Source organism: Colletotrichum scovillei, assembly GCF_011075155.1.
Source record: "Colletotrichum scovillei strain TJNH1 chromosome Unknown Contig00011, whole genome shotgun sequence".
NCBI lineage: Eukaryota > Fungi > Ascomycota > Sordariomycetes > Glomerellales > Glomerellaceae > Colletotrichum > Colletotrichum scovillei.
Window position 1 is genome coordinate 1,663,562 of NW_023336269.1, and position 14,276 is coordinate 1,677,837.

Consider the following 14,276-nt stretch of genomic DNA (forward strand, 5'->3'; position numbering starts at 1 on the left):
TTTTGAAGTCGAAACACGCTCTGCGTAATATTAAGAATAGAATTGTCGTCGTTAGGACTCAAAAATAAATGCCTTTCCAAAGTGTATGAACACTAAAAAAGAAGGTGATGAAGTCGAAATTATTGACAGCGAGTCATCGAAAAAAAAAGGTCAAAAGCTGTCTGATTAACGAGAGTGAGAAAGAGCTCTTCCAAGTGAACGTCTTGATCAACCGAATGGATGCAAGGCTTAGTCGCCCGGCCTTGACGGTGTTGACGATGTATACGGACAATGAGAAAAGAGTGAAAGGATGGAGTCACTGAAGACTCACCAGCGCATGACTGGGCACCAAAAGACTCGATCCCGTCAAGTATTATATCCATTCCCCGTTGTCAAACTCGTTTCTTCTGCCATTTTGATGATGTTTCTCGAGTACTCCACGCAGATATCTGGAGCACCTCAGTCCAGCGAGACACAAAGTGGCACGAGATCGTGTTGTAAGTGTGAGTTGCGGAGACCACCTCAATCCACGAGTTCGTATTCTTGGCGTTCCCTTACCCACAGCAATGTGTCTGAAAACACACTAGAACGCGTTGCAAGTCTTCTAGCTCGCAAGGCCTTCTTCTTCGCCCTGTTTCATAGCGTAGAGACTCATGGAAGGCTGGTTTGCCGAGAGACTCAACTTTCTTATTCTGACATCTGCCCCTCCTTCATCTGAAGTTGACTCAGCTCGCGCAAATAATCTGTCGATCGTCACAAGCCATCGGCTTTCACGGTGCGCAGGTTATTTGGTGTGCCATCCTGTTGGATAATTCGAAATTGTTGATGATGTTTGCTATATCTGACTCTGATCTTTCGCTGTTCCATGCGCAAGACTCCAGCTGAAACTACTTGAAATCTTCGGTATCTTCGTGAATCCAGCTTCAAAACTGAGGAAGATTCCTCAGTGGATTGTTTGAAAAGCAAAAAAGGGCCCATCTAGTCGAGCCATCCCCTTGGGTGGTGTTATGTCGATCATCGCGGAAGCTGCAGCCTGATGTAGAGCTGAATAGAGATCCCTGCAACACGACCAGCTACAAAAATCAAGACAAATGGGTGAAACTACACATCGATATGACGAGCGAAGACAAGCATGTGCTGGGAAGTGCTGATACTTATACAGGCACTACCTTCGCGGCCTCGACGCTGAGATACTTCTTCTCTTCTCAATAAGAAAGGAGACGATCGGATATCATTGTCAGATTCAACAGACTTGCAGTCGTACTGGATCTTTGGCCGTTGGCACAGTCGATGATCCGAATGCGAGCGTCTGTCATGTAGCAAACTGTGGGATTAACATTGGCCATGGTATGAACCTCTCGGAAACGCCAAGTTGACCATTGTCGCAATGCGGAAATGTGGATTGGACCTTGCATTGTCTGTAGGTCTTGCGGAAGTTCGAACCATTTCCGTCAGAGGAATTCTAACAAAAATGGACGGCAAACTTGGAAGGAAACATGTGAGGAGGACGATATGCGAGGAGGTTACACGGAAGAGGCAGCAGGACGGCACGGACGGACAGCTCCTGCGCTGTCAGCCGACGGACGTTCGGGAGAGGACCCACCTTGAGGCGTTTGGGCCAATAGAACGACACATGAAGTAATGTCACCTCTCCTCCTTCCAATCGTCCTGTGACGCAAGAAATGTTTCCTTCGTTTACCTTACACCACAGATTGCTATCTGCAAACTTGCAATATGAGCATGTTGAGACGGGCCATCACACGGAGACACGACGTCTTTCGCCGGAGCACGGTGGGCGCTCGCCGCTACCTACACCTTGCGCCCCCGTTCCTCCTGGACGATTACACGCCCCGTTACATGACCTTGACCTCCATCGATGAATCCAAAAAGCGATCAAAGGCCTACGCCCATCTTTCCAAGTGCAACCTCTGTCCGCGACTTTGCGGTGTCAATCGTTTCGAGACGACTGGAATGTGTCTGATCGGCAATGACACCAAGGTCAACGTGATTGCTCCGCATTTTGGTGAAGGTCTGGAGCAAACCTCTCAATCGCATCCAACATCTTTTCCCTACCTCTCAGAGGTTCTGCGAAATGCTTTTGGACTGACCATGATCTGATCTAGAACCTTGCGTTCAAGGGCACAATGGCAGTGGCGCCGTATTCTTCTCGGGTTGCAATCTGCGTTGCGTATTCTGCCAAAATCATGACATTGCACATCAGCGTAACGGTCAAGACTTGACATCCGAGGAGCTGGGTGAATGGTACGTCAAGCTACAGCAGATCGGCCGAGTTCATAACATCAACCTCATCACTCCGGAGCATGTTGTGCCCCAGGTTGTCCTCAGCATATTGCATGCGAAGGAGCTGGGCCTGCGAGTGCCAATCATCTACAATACCTCCAGCTTTGATTCGTTAGCGTCCTTGGAGCTACTTGATGGCTTGGTAGACATCTATTTACCTGACTTCAAGGTATGGGAGTCGGCGACATCCAAGCGGTTGCTCAAGACAGACGACTATGCCGCCACGGCTCGCGAGAGCATCAAAGCAATGCACAATCAGGTCGGTGACCTGTGCTTTACTGGAGATGGCATCGCCAAGAGCGGCCTTCTAGTTCGCCATCTTGTCATGCCCGGAAAGGAACAAGAGGGACACCGCATAATGCAGTTCTTGGCAGAGGAAGTTTCCAGAGATTGCTTCGTCAACATTATGGAGCAGTACCACCCAGACGCGCACGTTGGCAAGTCTAAGAGACGCAACAAAAAGAGCACCGACACCCAGGACGACGATGTCCGCTATAGCGAAATCAACCGAGCCGTATCGGGAGACGAGGTATCCTCGGTCCGAAAGGCAGCGGAAGCGGCTGGTCTATGGCGGTTCTGCGATCCTCCTCGGCACGACGGCTTCAACATCTGAAAAGAAATCCCTTACATCAAAAGTAATGATGGTAGGTGCTCTTACGACAAGCTTGAGTTTGCTCCCTCGAAGAAGTAGGATGCCCCTGCACGGGTAGGACGGCCGCAGACGTATGGTGATCCAGACCTCCCTAGCAGGGATGCTCGTCTGGATGATACCAACTGCACACACGCCCGTTTTTATAATGGCGTCAACAACTACAGCTACGTGAGTGACGTGGTTGTTTCGCTACCAATCGCATCAGTGCTGGCATAGTACCCTCTATTATCGTGTGGTCCTCATATTAATGTTTAGATCCACAATTGTGTTTCAGTAGCTCTTAAGCCGTTCATTCACCTCAAGTCTACGTTTGAGAACTATTGGGCTGACGAACATACAGGCCAAATTGCCCATATCTATTTGCCAGTGCAAGCGGATGGGCAGATCTGCCATGCATACTTCATTAGCAAGCCGCATCTGCTGCGAATTCAGATATTGTTTGGAAGCACAGATCGCACCGGAGCTTCAACTGCGCCATCTTGTTTGCCAAATGCCTGCTTTTTCTCAGACGTACCAGGCTAAATCGGGATTTCCCTTGCTCACTGCATGTTTATTCCGTCAAGTTCGATTAGAGCTTTCAGTCTCAGATATGGGGATGTCGCGGCGAAGGGGCCTCATACTTCTGAACCCCTAACCTAGCCTTTGTCTTGAATTGGCCAGAACTGGACACAGTCGGAATCGAATCTCATCGGTTATAGCCTATATCTGATCGAACAGAACCAACTGTTCCCTCCCGAGAGACAATCTTGTCGGCACCAGTACCGTTGTTTGTCTTTGCCCCTCATCATGAATCAACATGTCGAAGCTCCAGTCTTCGTTCCTTCCAACATCAAGAATCAAGATTCTACAACATCGTCCGTTGACTCGGCCTCGACCAACTCCCCAGACCTGTCATGCCTCAGACGATCAGGAACGCTTTGTACTCCGGCAGTACCTTCACCACTCCGGCCCGCCCTGAGACTGGGTCGCCCGAATACAAAAGCTAGTGTCAACACGACCACTAATCCGAATTCTGGATGGTCTGCTGCAGCATCACCGCTTTCTTTCGAACAATTATACACGGAAAAGGCATATCTGATGGATTCATTGAGCAAACAGGGCGAACGCGAGATCAACCTCATGCGAAGGCTGTCGACCCTTCAGGAGAATGTTGACAGTGGGTTGCCCTCTGACGAGCGCCGCAAGGCAAGAAAGAAGATAGCTCTGCTCAAGAGCAAGATCGTCGATGCCACGGCACAAAAGAAGATCATTCTCCTGCGGCTCGGCGATATTTACGTGGAGCTTCAGAGCCGCGAGACCTGGATGCTGATACAACACGAACTCTACGAGAGAAGATACGCATGGTGGTCCGTCGATTCACCCAGTGCTTCCGCTTATGCTACAACACCATCTGATGTAACATCAATGATACCGACGCCACTGGACGCGGCCTCCCCGGTCTTCTTTCCCGCGGGATGTCATCCGGTCTACAACACGCGGGACGTAGCGGCTTCTCGCTTTGAAGAGCATGGGTTTGAGGTGTATGTTACAATACCAGCTGGATCATGGGCTGATTTCGGTCAACATTCTGAGGTTCTTGCGGAAAACTTGGGGAATCATGGCTTACAATTTGTTTATGGGTTGAGGGCGGGGGATTCGCGGCAGGATGGTATCAAAGGCCAGGACCAGGATTCAAGCCAGGAGATTGAAACTCCGACGTCGGGCAGAAGAAGTAGTCTACCCTCGTTAAAAAGCCTCTGGCCAGGGGTTGAGGGGCTACGCAGACCAGGCGAAAAGGAGAACGCGCCAGTATCGCAGGTCTATCAGAACTAACTACCTGAAGCATGGTTGTACGGCAGACAGGCGCAAGTAGATGAGCGCAGCCTGTGTGTGCTTTTGGTGTTCTCATGTCTCATCCATGGAGTAGGCAAATAGGTCGTAACTGCAGTAAAGCAGGGTAGGGAATCTTTTTACTATAATCATCAAATAAGGGCCGCCTCCGAACTCCTCAACGTGCCTCTCTTTAGACTTTTTTTTGTTTATTCCTGGCCATGAATACACCACAGCCGTCACCAACTCATCCAGTCTCACCCATTCGCTCACCGCCAACCGCCAACCACCTGCCACCATGCCTCTATAACAAACAAATTTGTTTGATACTGTCACCAAGGCCCATGGCGTGGCGGGGAATGTCCTCGTTTGAATTGCCCCGCTCCCATGGGTCCCGGGTTCGAGTCCCGGCTTTCTCTTGTAAAAATCCGAGTCTCATTTCACATGAGGTGTAGCTCGGATCTTTCGTAAGCCTCCTCTTGTAGGGGACTGAGCTTTTGTTCCTTTTTTCTTCTATCGTTGCCAACTGCGAAAGCGAAACTACCTCGAAGCAGTTGTTCAGCTCGTGCGTGACAGACACTCCGCGGCAGCCAGCCAGCCAACCCCTTACGCAAACTCTCCAAACTGGCCGTCGTCGAACCCTAGATCCTGTGCGGATTTCCTGTTCTCCCTCTTCTTGTCCCGGATATTGGCAGCACTCGGCGGCGGCGGCAATCCGAAGCTGCCGGCACCACCGCTGCTCTTGGGCGCGCTCGGCGGCGGCGGAAGAGAGAACCCCTGCAACCCTCCTCCCGCTCCTCCGCCGGGGATCTCGGACCCGGACTCGGTCCTCGCCCGGCGCCCAATCTTTGACCCGCCAAAGTTGATGGTGATGGTCTCGCCTTCCTTGAGGCTGTAATCCTTATTCTTCTCCTCCTCGGCGCGCTTGCTATTCTCCGCAGCCTGCTTGGCGTGGCTGGCGTCCAGCAAACCCAAACTCTTCTGCGCCTCCTGCAGCGCGACGCCGAAGTCGAACGCCTCGCTGCGCTCCTCGAAGCCGACGCCCAGCACCGCCTTCCGGCCCTGGCCGTCCATGACGCGCACGGCGAAGAAGCGCGACGAGTCGAGCACGGGCTCGACGGCGTTGATGGAGGTGTAGGGCGCGGCGGCGAAGAGCTGGCCGTTGGAGGGGTCCTCGAGGACGATGTCGACCTTGATGTGGTTCTCTTTCGAGGTGATGCCCGCGGGGGCGCCGGGGGCCACGGGGACGACGGCGGAGCCTACGCCTACGGGTGTAGGGCGGGCGGCGGCGGTGGTCTCCCAGGCTGTTTCGAGGACGCGGAGGCGCGCGGTGAAGATTTGGCGGTCGGTCCAGCCGGCGGCGGTGTAGCCCTTGTTCGAGGTGAGGGGCGGGATGTTGTAGACGTGGGCGCCGGAGGCGATGAAGAGGATGCGCTGGATTGCGTCGGCGGGGAGGGGGTTGCCTGTTGTGGGATCGAGTTGTTCCATTGTGTCGTGTTCTTTGTGTATGTGAACAACTGTGATGTGTTGTAGATGTGGTTATGGTGATGGTGGTTTGGGAAGGATGGATATAGCTTCAACTACTGTCAGGGAGGGGTAAGAGGATGTGCTTGGGAGCTTCTACGGGTGTCTCGGTCGTGTAGAGGCAGAAGAAGCTTCATGATGTAGAAAAGAAGCAGAAGAGAAAGAACGGGGGTTGAATTGCTTGCTTGTATTCAGGGGAGGGGGGAGATGAAGGCTTACAAGGACGGGAGCTTGATTAGCTGGGCATTGGGTGGTGTCAGTGTTTCGGGAGTGGAGGGGACCCCGCTGTAGGTAGTGGGATGCTTTCAGGGTGACGGTGACGATACAGGGCGATGATACCGCTATTTCTGTGGCGTTGTAAGGACCCTTGACCGACGGGGGGCCTAGACGGAGGTGTGCACCTTGCGTACGGGTTCGGAGGGTAGCCTGGAAGGCTACGGAGTAGATAGGTGGGTACTTGCGAAGTACGTGTAAATGAGGTGTAGTGTCAGGTAGACCCATATCGGAGCTTCCGGTGGTGAACCTAAGAAGAGCCCCTCCTAATTACCCCGCCAAATCAGAGCCATCAATCCCCTTGGGCGTGGGCGCATCGGCAAGCTCCATTCGGTCACTCGTGGCCCGTGGGAATTGAGTCACTGCCTTTTGCCCAAAATTTCCCAGAGCTTCAACACCAAACCCCGCCATCGCGACTCTCAACTCAAGGGCCCACCACCAACTTCGCACCGATTCCCCTCTAACCACACTATCGATATCCTATAATCTTCTCGGCGACCGCTGTCAGCAGCATTGACGACACCGAAACCAGCGCACGAGTTGCATGCTGCGCAGGGCCTTGCCCATCTTCCGAATCGAATCCTTCTTCACATACATCACCATGGCCACCGGCGACCTGACACGTGCGCTACCCCCTTTCCCTCTGCCTGACAATCTACTTGCGTTCAAACGTGTCACGTCAAAGGAACCCAATACTGACAGCGTGACTTTACAACAGCTGGCGACAGCCAAAAGTCCTCCACCGACATCCCTATCCGTATCAAGACAAGTGATGCCATCGAGTACGGCACCACCCACTCTCAACGTCTCATTCCAGGCTAACTTCTCTTCCCCTACAGCATCGTCTCAACATATCACTCCCTGCTCGAGGATCCCGACCTGACAAAACCCGTCGCCGCCATCGAGGCCCTCATCGCCCTCCTCAACGCCTCGGGCACAACCACCGTCTTCGAGACCCTCGACCTCGTCAAGCGCGCCTCAAACACCCTCCACGCCTCCGTCAACAACCCCGTCCCCCTCCAGGCGGGCACCGACCTCTTCCTGCAGTACCTCGTCTCCTCGCTTAAGCAGCAGGAAGGCGCAAACGCATCCGCCTCGGCCGCCGCCGCCCCCTCCCCCTACCAGTCCTTCGAAGCCGTCCGCACCCACCTCCTCCGCAACGGCCGCCTCTTCGCCTCCCGCGCCATCGCCGCCCGCGACCGCATCGCCGACGCCGGCTGGCGCTTCGTCCGCGACGGCAAGGTCGTCCTCACCCACGGCGCCTCCCGCGCCGTCTCCGACCTGCTCTTCCGCGCCGCAGACCAGTCCGGCGACGGCGGCGTCCGCTTCAAGGTCGTCTACGTCCGCGACGAGCACCGCCCCGCCGAGTCGGACCGCGTCGTCAAGGAGCTCCGCGACAAGGGCATTCCCGTCGCAGAGATTGCCGAACCTGCCGTCGCCCACGTCCTCGGCCTGCTGCGCCAGGTGCACATGGTGTTCGTCGGTGCCGAGGCCGTCACGCAGAACGGCGGCATCATCTCCCGGATGGGCACGTACCAGATCGCCAAGCTGGCGAAGCAGGCCGGTCTGCCCTTTTATGTCGCTGCCGAGTCCCACAAGTTTGTGCGCAAGGTGCCCCTGGACCAGCGGGATCTCGGTTTCCAGCAGCACGTCTTGGACTTCCGGACGGACGGTGCCAGCGAGCAGCCTGAGGATGCGGTGGACTACACTGTGAGTTTTTTCCCGCCCATACTCCCGCAATTCTCGTCTTCAGACTTGATCATAATTGCTGACAAAATGTCCCAAGCCCCCTGATTTCATCTCCAACCTCGTGACAGAAAACGGCGTCAAGCTACCCAGCTACGTGTTTGAGCAGCTCCTCGACATCTACGGTAGCTTGAACGGTTGATACCCCCTACAAAACAACACAAATATACCCGCCTAGGATTTTCAAATGTTTCACAAAATTCGGAGACTCTTCACGATCGCATATGATGAGAACGTGGGCGTTGATGCCCACCTGGGGCCGGCCGCAGACATGCCGGGGTCCGGATTGTGGAGACGAAAAGACGCCCCGCCGGCGATACAGAGCGGCGTCTCAATGCCGGAGTCCGATGGCCAGGCGCATAGTAAGGGAATCAATAGGCCGATCATGGCCGCTTAGTAAAAAGTGTTTTCCCAGCGGCAGGTAGCATGACCGTGAATCGGGCACGTATAAGGTACCTATCACTTGAATAGATGCAGGCGCCTTGTCGGAGAAACTGTCCTGCTGACGACGGGACGGGAGAGACTCGTCGGCAAGAAGTGCCCTTTTTAGAATTCGGAATAGAGTGAGGAAGAAAAAGAAAAGTTCAATTTTCCAATCATTACTTGCTGCCTGCATCCACAACGCATACCTGCAGTACAGACTGAATGAGGCCCTCGCCTCATGGCCTACATATACGATAAACATGCAACCAAGAGTCCTGCGAGCCGTACATCTGCGCCTCTGCGCCTCACCTTAAGATACGCAGTGCACTCGAACGACCTCACGATGGGGCGGGCGGGCAAGGCAAGGCAACCCTTCCCTCTGCCCCTCCCCTCCCCTTTCCCTTCTCCTCACAGCCCGAGGTGTCTTCGCCCTGCACTCGTAATTTGTCCGTGATACCTACTACCCCATAATACAACAAAAGACGGGGAAGGTCCAAGAAGGTGGAAAAAACCCAAAAGGGGGGAAACCGACTGACCGACCCCCACGGCCTCTTGACGTCACAATTTCCAATGTGGGAACTGTCCACGCGCGCAGTATGACCTGCATACGCAGTACGCCCGACCAAGGGGTTTGCAGGAACTTTTTCTGATGGTCCGGGGTTGAGTTGGAAAAGGCGGGGATGGATGGACGGATGGATGTCCGGCACCTCGTTCTTGATCCCGAAAACCGGTACGTAACTTGAAAGGTAAGTAAGATGCCCGAGAACCGAGGATGCGGGAGATCGTGAGCGGGATCCTGGATCGTCAGTACTCAGTGGTGGCATAGACCATCGTCGCGGTGAACCAACGTAGGCTCTCGTAAGAGTTTTAGCGAGTGTGAATCTTGATTGATGATATCCCGCTCAAGTCGGCGGAAGTCGCCTGGTTTGGCGAAAAGTAGTAGTACAGTGAAAACGTTTCTCGATGCCCAATCTCAAATCGAAGAAACGAAAGCCAGGCCACCCATAAGAAACCCAAAGCAAGAAACACGATACACCTAGATATGGAAAACCCGTGTGAATGCCCCTTGGTTCCTTTTTTCGTTTCCCCCAATAATGCTCCTAGCAAAACGAGACAAGACCAAAAGAATACTCAAGCTTTTTTGGACAAATGCCAAGGCAATGGTGCGAACGAAGTTGAGTCGTTCTCGTGGCGAAAGCAGTGTTGGACTGAGAGCCTTTGCCAGAAGGGGTGAGATTAAGAGAGGTAATACTACATTAGTCGATGAAAGCCAGCAGAATGAAAAGAAAGCAACTGCTTATTTGATATCCCTGACGAGTCTTGCGCCGCACCAGGCAAAGGGGTAGTTTCGTTGATACCAGTTGACACTACAAATTATCAGCACATTGTACCAAGACATCGCCTACACAGTAGTCGACTTACAATGATCTTCGGCCGGCGATGCGGGGATGCGTTGACCACGATCCTCCAAGCACGATGTTATGCTTGCCATCGAAGAAGTCGGCTACAGCTCATCGTTAGCAAGACTGTCACTCTCGGAAAATGCAAGTGTCTTACCCGTGTACTGAGGGTATAGAGGCATAGGCTCGAACCCTTCATGGCGAGCAAGGGGCGTGCTGGTCCATTCCCAGACACCGCCGAGCTCACCTTGTCCCGCGAGGCGACCGCCGTCGGCCGTCACGGGAACCGGGTGCCAATGCTGCAAGCCGACATTGGCACCATCGAGGTCCGCAAAAAGCTCCGATCGAACCTCCGCGGCCTCAAGCGACTTCTTCTTTGGTGGTGTTTCCTCGACTCCATCATTCGACAAGTGGCTAAAGTAGGGACGTCAGCCTCTGAGATCACTGAAATCAACTAGATATTCAACTTACCCGTTGACTGCTGGTACCGTCCTGCCCAGCGTACGCTCAGCTTCCATCTTCTTCGAGTTATGAACGTAAGTGTAGATGCTTCGAGCCTCTTCAAACGTCGGGATTCGGCCTCCCATCCATGCTGCACATCCAGAGAGTTCGTCGAAAGATGCGAAGATGGGCCAGTCTAGAGCATATTTCAGCGGGACCAAGCCATAAACCGTGCGAACTGCAATGCCGTCAAGGAATGAATCGGGAACAACACTATCCCCGTTCTGATGTCCATTCACTTGTCCATTTGTAGTGCCATTGACATGACCGTTTGTGTGACCATTGACGTGGCCGTTAGCATGCCCGTTGGCCCCGTTGACATGCCCATTTGTATTTCCATTGGTGAGATATGTCTGTCCATTCGCGTCCGGGGCCGTGTCAGAATCGGACTCTGCAGCTTGAACATCGGCCCAGGATGCAGGGACCTTTTTGATGTGGTTTTCAAACATGTATTGCGCATACTGTTCTAGTCAGCCTTCAACTGATCTCGCAGAATATCTAGTCACTCACCTCCTCGTTTGTGATCGGTCGTCCTTGTGCCTGGAACGCATGAACATTGGCCTTCCTTGCAGGTCTTTCGTTGTCCCTAGTACCATGTGAGTTGTGAATGTACGTCTGAGAAAATCTGTGCTTACCAGCCGAAATACCCGTTGACGCCTGCGTCAAGATCAGGCTCGTCCATGCCTACAACAATAGACTGGGCAGGCACATCGTGCCACTGGTTGGGTACCCGAGACAGGCGAGCTTTATTGGCCAAGCGCTTGAAGTCCGGGCGCAGAACATCAGGAGGAGGGATAGTCTTGTCGCTCTGGAGCATCATATAAAGGAGCGTTTCCATGTGCATGATCTCGTGCTCGAATCCCACCCAGATCCCTTGAGCAGCAGCTCTGGGGATGTTACTGATTCCGTTCTTGTACTGGTCGAGTAGCCTGGATCGTACACGCTGCTGGTACTGAAGAATTTCTTCCACTGCAGGCCATTCATCGGGGATTTCGGAATGAGAATGGCATTGCTCCGGATTGTCGACATCAGGGTCGATGCCCCGTTCAAACATTGGCTGAAAGTGGGCTGGCTCGGTCGGAGGTGTCTTTGTAGTTTTGCACAACTGAATGTCTAGGAACCCGGGGATATGTCCAAGGTAGAAGATGCAAGCATTGCGAAGCTTGATGGGTTGGTCCAGCAACTCCTCTCTTGGAAGCATTTGCTGTGTGACAGCATCCCATGCCGCCCACAACGCCTGCCAATCGTCCAGAGTAGGACAGGGCGAAGAAGCGTAAAGTTCGGGAAGACGACTGAAAGGCATTTTCCTCTTCGAAATCATGTGGATTCCTATGATCGAGTCAGCTCCGGAAATGAATATTGGGCTTCCAGCCAAATTGTAGTTGATTTTCGCTGCAAAATATAGAATTATTGAAACTCAGTCAGATGATCGCATCGGGACCAGTGAGATCCATCATCTTTCGATCCGGAGACTGCACAGTGCCTTTTTGGGCAATTGGATCCACGTAGCCGGCCAAACGTGGGGGAGGCTTATGGGGTGCAGAACCATTCTCACAAAGGGTGGCCACCACCGGCCCTGATCACTCGGTTTCTTATGCGAGGGAAAGATTCCACCTACCATGCTCGGTTCCTTTTGTCCAACAGTTCGTCTCGACCAAGCCTGCCATGTTCCACAAATTCTGGGCTCCCAGTTGAGAGTATTTCAGACTCTGCTCAACTTGGATGCGCTCGTGTTGCCTTACGAGTGCTCCCAGAACGTATGTGTCTCGAACGGGCGAATAGAAAGCTTGGTGACGTCCTCCTTCGTCATCGTACACATACTCACCGATGACTTTCCAGTCTTTGAGCTTGAAGGCCTCTTCTCCCAAGATCTCATTGGCGTTGGCGAGTCCGTTGAGGATGAACCTGCAGAGGTCAGTCGATGCGGCTGAAACAGTGGTTCATGGTACACCTACGCATGCGTTACTCCTTTCTGGTCTTAGGATTCTAAGTGTTAGCACATGGGTTTAGTGAACTTGACGAGGCAGCGCAATTACCATTGTAACCATGGCTGTACCTGAGATTAGCTGCTGTAGACCAGATATAGGGAATTGAAACTCACTAGACCTTGGAAGGATCGCAGCATCCGTCAAGCCCAATCAGCAACTTGTCCGACTGCGTCAGGACGTCGCTAAAGTGCTTGAGGAAACCGGCCGCATCATCACGCTCGAAGTTTCCTACAAAGGAAGTCAGCAACATGCCTAGAGTTGAGAATAGAAGATCCAGTGTCTCCAACCTATGCTTGAACCCAAGCTCAAGATGCACTTGGTGCGCGCCAGGTTGGATGGCTCTTTCAACCATTCCCGGCCATCATCATAGGTTCCCAAAAGACCATGGCATTTGACGTGATGGAAATCAGGAACCTGAGCAAGCGTGCGTTCCAATTCCTCTCGAGAGAGGTCGAGTGCGTAGTAATCGATGTTCTTGCCGGCGTCCTCAAAAGCTTGCAGCAATAAACAAACTTTACGAAGGTTGCTTCAAGAAAAGGTCAGAATCATCTCGGTCGAGTCATTATTTAGCAGGTATTCACTGACCCACTTCCCAACTCAATGACCATAGAATCGGTCGAGATGTTCTGAGCGATCTCTTTTGAGTTTTTCTCAAGGACCTCGATTTCGTTGTTGGTCAGGTAGTACTCTTCCAGATATGTGATCTGGGGTAGTTCTTAGCGTTGATCACGCAAGATGTGGCTGAGCTGAGGAGCACTCGATCAGCACTTACATCCTCAAACAATTGCAGGCCCCGTTCATTGTAGAGAAGCAGGGTCGGCAGCCTCCGGGGTCCGTTTGTGGGGTTCCACATGGAAATGATGTCGTCCTTCAAGTTTGTTTCAACCGCAACGCGTCGAATATCGATGATGTCAAGGCCATGTTTGCCCACCGGTTGCACTGCCAGCTGCTTATTCGCTTTGATACTGGCGTGGGAAACGCTGTCCTGAGAGACGGCAAGAGAACCCATCGTGACAAGTAATTGGGTGTACGGAAAGACAGTGGCTTGAGTGTTGAATACAGGCCAGATACAAGAGAGAGGAACAAAGGTCAAGGTTATATGAAGAATGTTGAAAGTAGCATGTGCAAGACAACATGTGCTTTCGAGACGAGAAGAACGGACGAGTACCTTTACCTTATAGGGGCCACAGCAAAGTTACCTGGGTTCTCCCAGACCGGCGGAGACGCCGGCAAGCATACGACGGTACACGTTGGTGTTGCCATGCTAGCAATAGGGCATGTTCGAGACGTGTACCAAATGCTGAGTGTGGATTGTCAGACGTACAATTGGTGACTCGGCGTGCCATGGTTTGCCATTCTGGTCTACAGTGCAGCTACTTGACGGAGCTGAGAAATATTTTGGGGATGTTGGTGGCCAGCGTGAGCATGTGTACGATCGGGGTACTGAGCGCCAGAGATGGGATCAGGTGAGACGGCTACACATTGAGGACTGCGTTCGGAAGTACACTAGAAGTATTCCGGTTCCGTGGACCTTGTACCAGTCAGTGCAATTCCTTTGGTCATAACGTGCAGATAGAAGAGGAGCGTGACAGCTTCATCCTTGACAGAGAGTGGGAGAGGTTTGCAGTTGAGCAAATCAGCGGACGTCATCTGAGGCGTATCCCACGCCCCACCGAGGGG

At 52.9% G+C, this 14,276-nt stretch overlaps 5 protein-coding genes across 5 annotated transcripts; 3 read left to right on the top strand and 2 right to left on the bottom strand.

The window, feature by feature from the left end:
• Positions 1-1,713: 1,713 nt before the first annotated feature.
• Positions 1,714-2,893, top strand: HER10_EVM0001941 (radical SAM superfamily protein; the record flags this gene model as incomplete). The annotated part of the gene is made up of 2 exons (XM_035471673.1): positions 1,714-2,008; positions 2,103-2,893. 2 exons carry the CDS (start codon positions 1,714-1,716, stop codon positions 2,891-2,893), a joined length of 1,086 nt encoding a protein of 361 aa, XP_035326575.1.
• Positions 2,894-3,718: 825 nt separating this feature from the next.
• HER10_EVM0006178 (uncharacterized protein) lies at positions 3,719-4,744 on the top strand (the record flags this gene model as incomplete). The annotated part of the gene is made up of 1 exon (XM_035475770.1): positions 3,719-4,744. One exon carries the CDS (start codon positions 3,719-3,721, stop codon positions 4,742-4,744), a length of 1,026 nt encoding a protein of 341 aa, XP_035326893.1.
• A 105-nt stretch (positions 4,745-4,849) lies between these two features.
• On the bottom strand, positions 4,850-6,542 carry HER10_EVM0006337 (uncharacterized protein). Its single transcript, XM_035475925.1, has one exon. It carries the CDS (start codon positions 6,227-6,229, stop codon positions 5,348-5,350), a length of 882 nt encoding a protein of 293 aa, XP_035326907.1. The 5' UTR covers positions 6,230-6,542; the 3' UTR covers positions 4,850-5,347.
• A 393-nt stretch (positions 6,543-6,935) lies between these two features.
• HER10_EVM0008459 (initiation factor 2 subunit family protein) lies at positions 6,936-8,993 on the top strand. The gene is made up of 4 exons (XM_035477979.1): positions 6,936-7,161; positions 7,257-7,320; positions 7,378-8,248; positions 8,325-8,993. The coding sequence occupies exons 1-4, from the start codon at positions 7,083-7,085 to the stop codon at positions 8,424-8,426; spliced, it is 1,116 nt and encodes a 371-aa protein (XP_035327058.1). The 5' UTR covers positions 6,936-7,082; the 3' UTR covers positions 8,427-8,993.
• Positions 8,994-10,004: 1,011 nt separating this feature from the next.
• Positions 10,005-13,605, bottom strand: HER10_EVM0011010 (uncharacterized protein; the record flags this gene model as incomplete). The annotated part of the gene is made up of 13 exons (XM_035480452.1): positions 10,005-10,074; positions 10,130-10,211; positions 10,265-10,521; positions 10,579-11,069; positions 11,119-11,194; positions 11,244-11,937; positions 12,227-12,513; positions 12,564-12,585; positions 12,645-12,658; positions 12,710-12,824; positions 12,884-13,122; positions 13,182-13,300; positions 13,369-13,605. 13 exons carry the CDS (start codon positions 13,603-13,605, stop codon positions 10,005-10,007), a joined length of 2,703 nt encoding a protein of 900 aa, XP_035327272.1.
• Between the last annotated feature and the right edge of the window lie 671 nt (positions 13,606-14,276).

What these genes read in the sequence shown, in the direction of transcription:
- HER10_EVM0008459 (XM_035477979.1), top strand. Translation starts at nt 7,083, where the DNA reads ATGCTGCGCAGGGCCTTGCCCATCTTCCGAATCGAATCCTTCTTCACA. An exon ending in GGCCACCGGCGACCTGACAC is followed by an intron (nt 7,162 to 7,256) that starts GTGCGCTACCCC and finishes ACTTTACAACAG; the next exon opens with CTGGCGACAGCCAAAAGTCC. An exon ending in AAGACAAGTGATGCCATCGA is followed by an intron (nt 7,321 to 7,377) that starts GTACGGCACCAC and finishes CTTCCCCTACAG; the next exon opens with CATCGTCTCAACATATCACT.
- HER10_EVM0006337 (XM_035475925.1), bottom strand. Translation starts at nt 6,229, where the DNA reads ATGGAACAACTCGATCCCACAACAGGCAACCCCCTCCCCGCCGACGCA.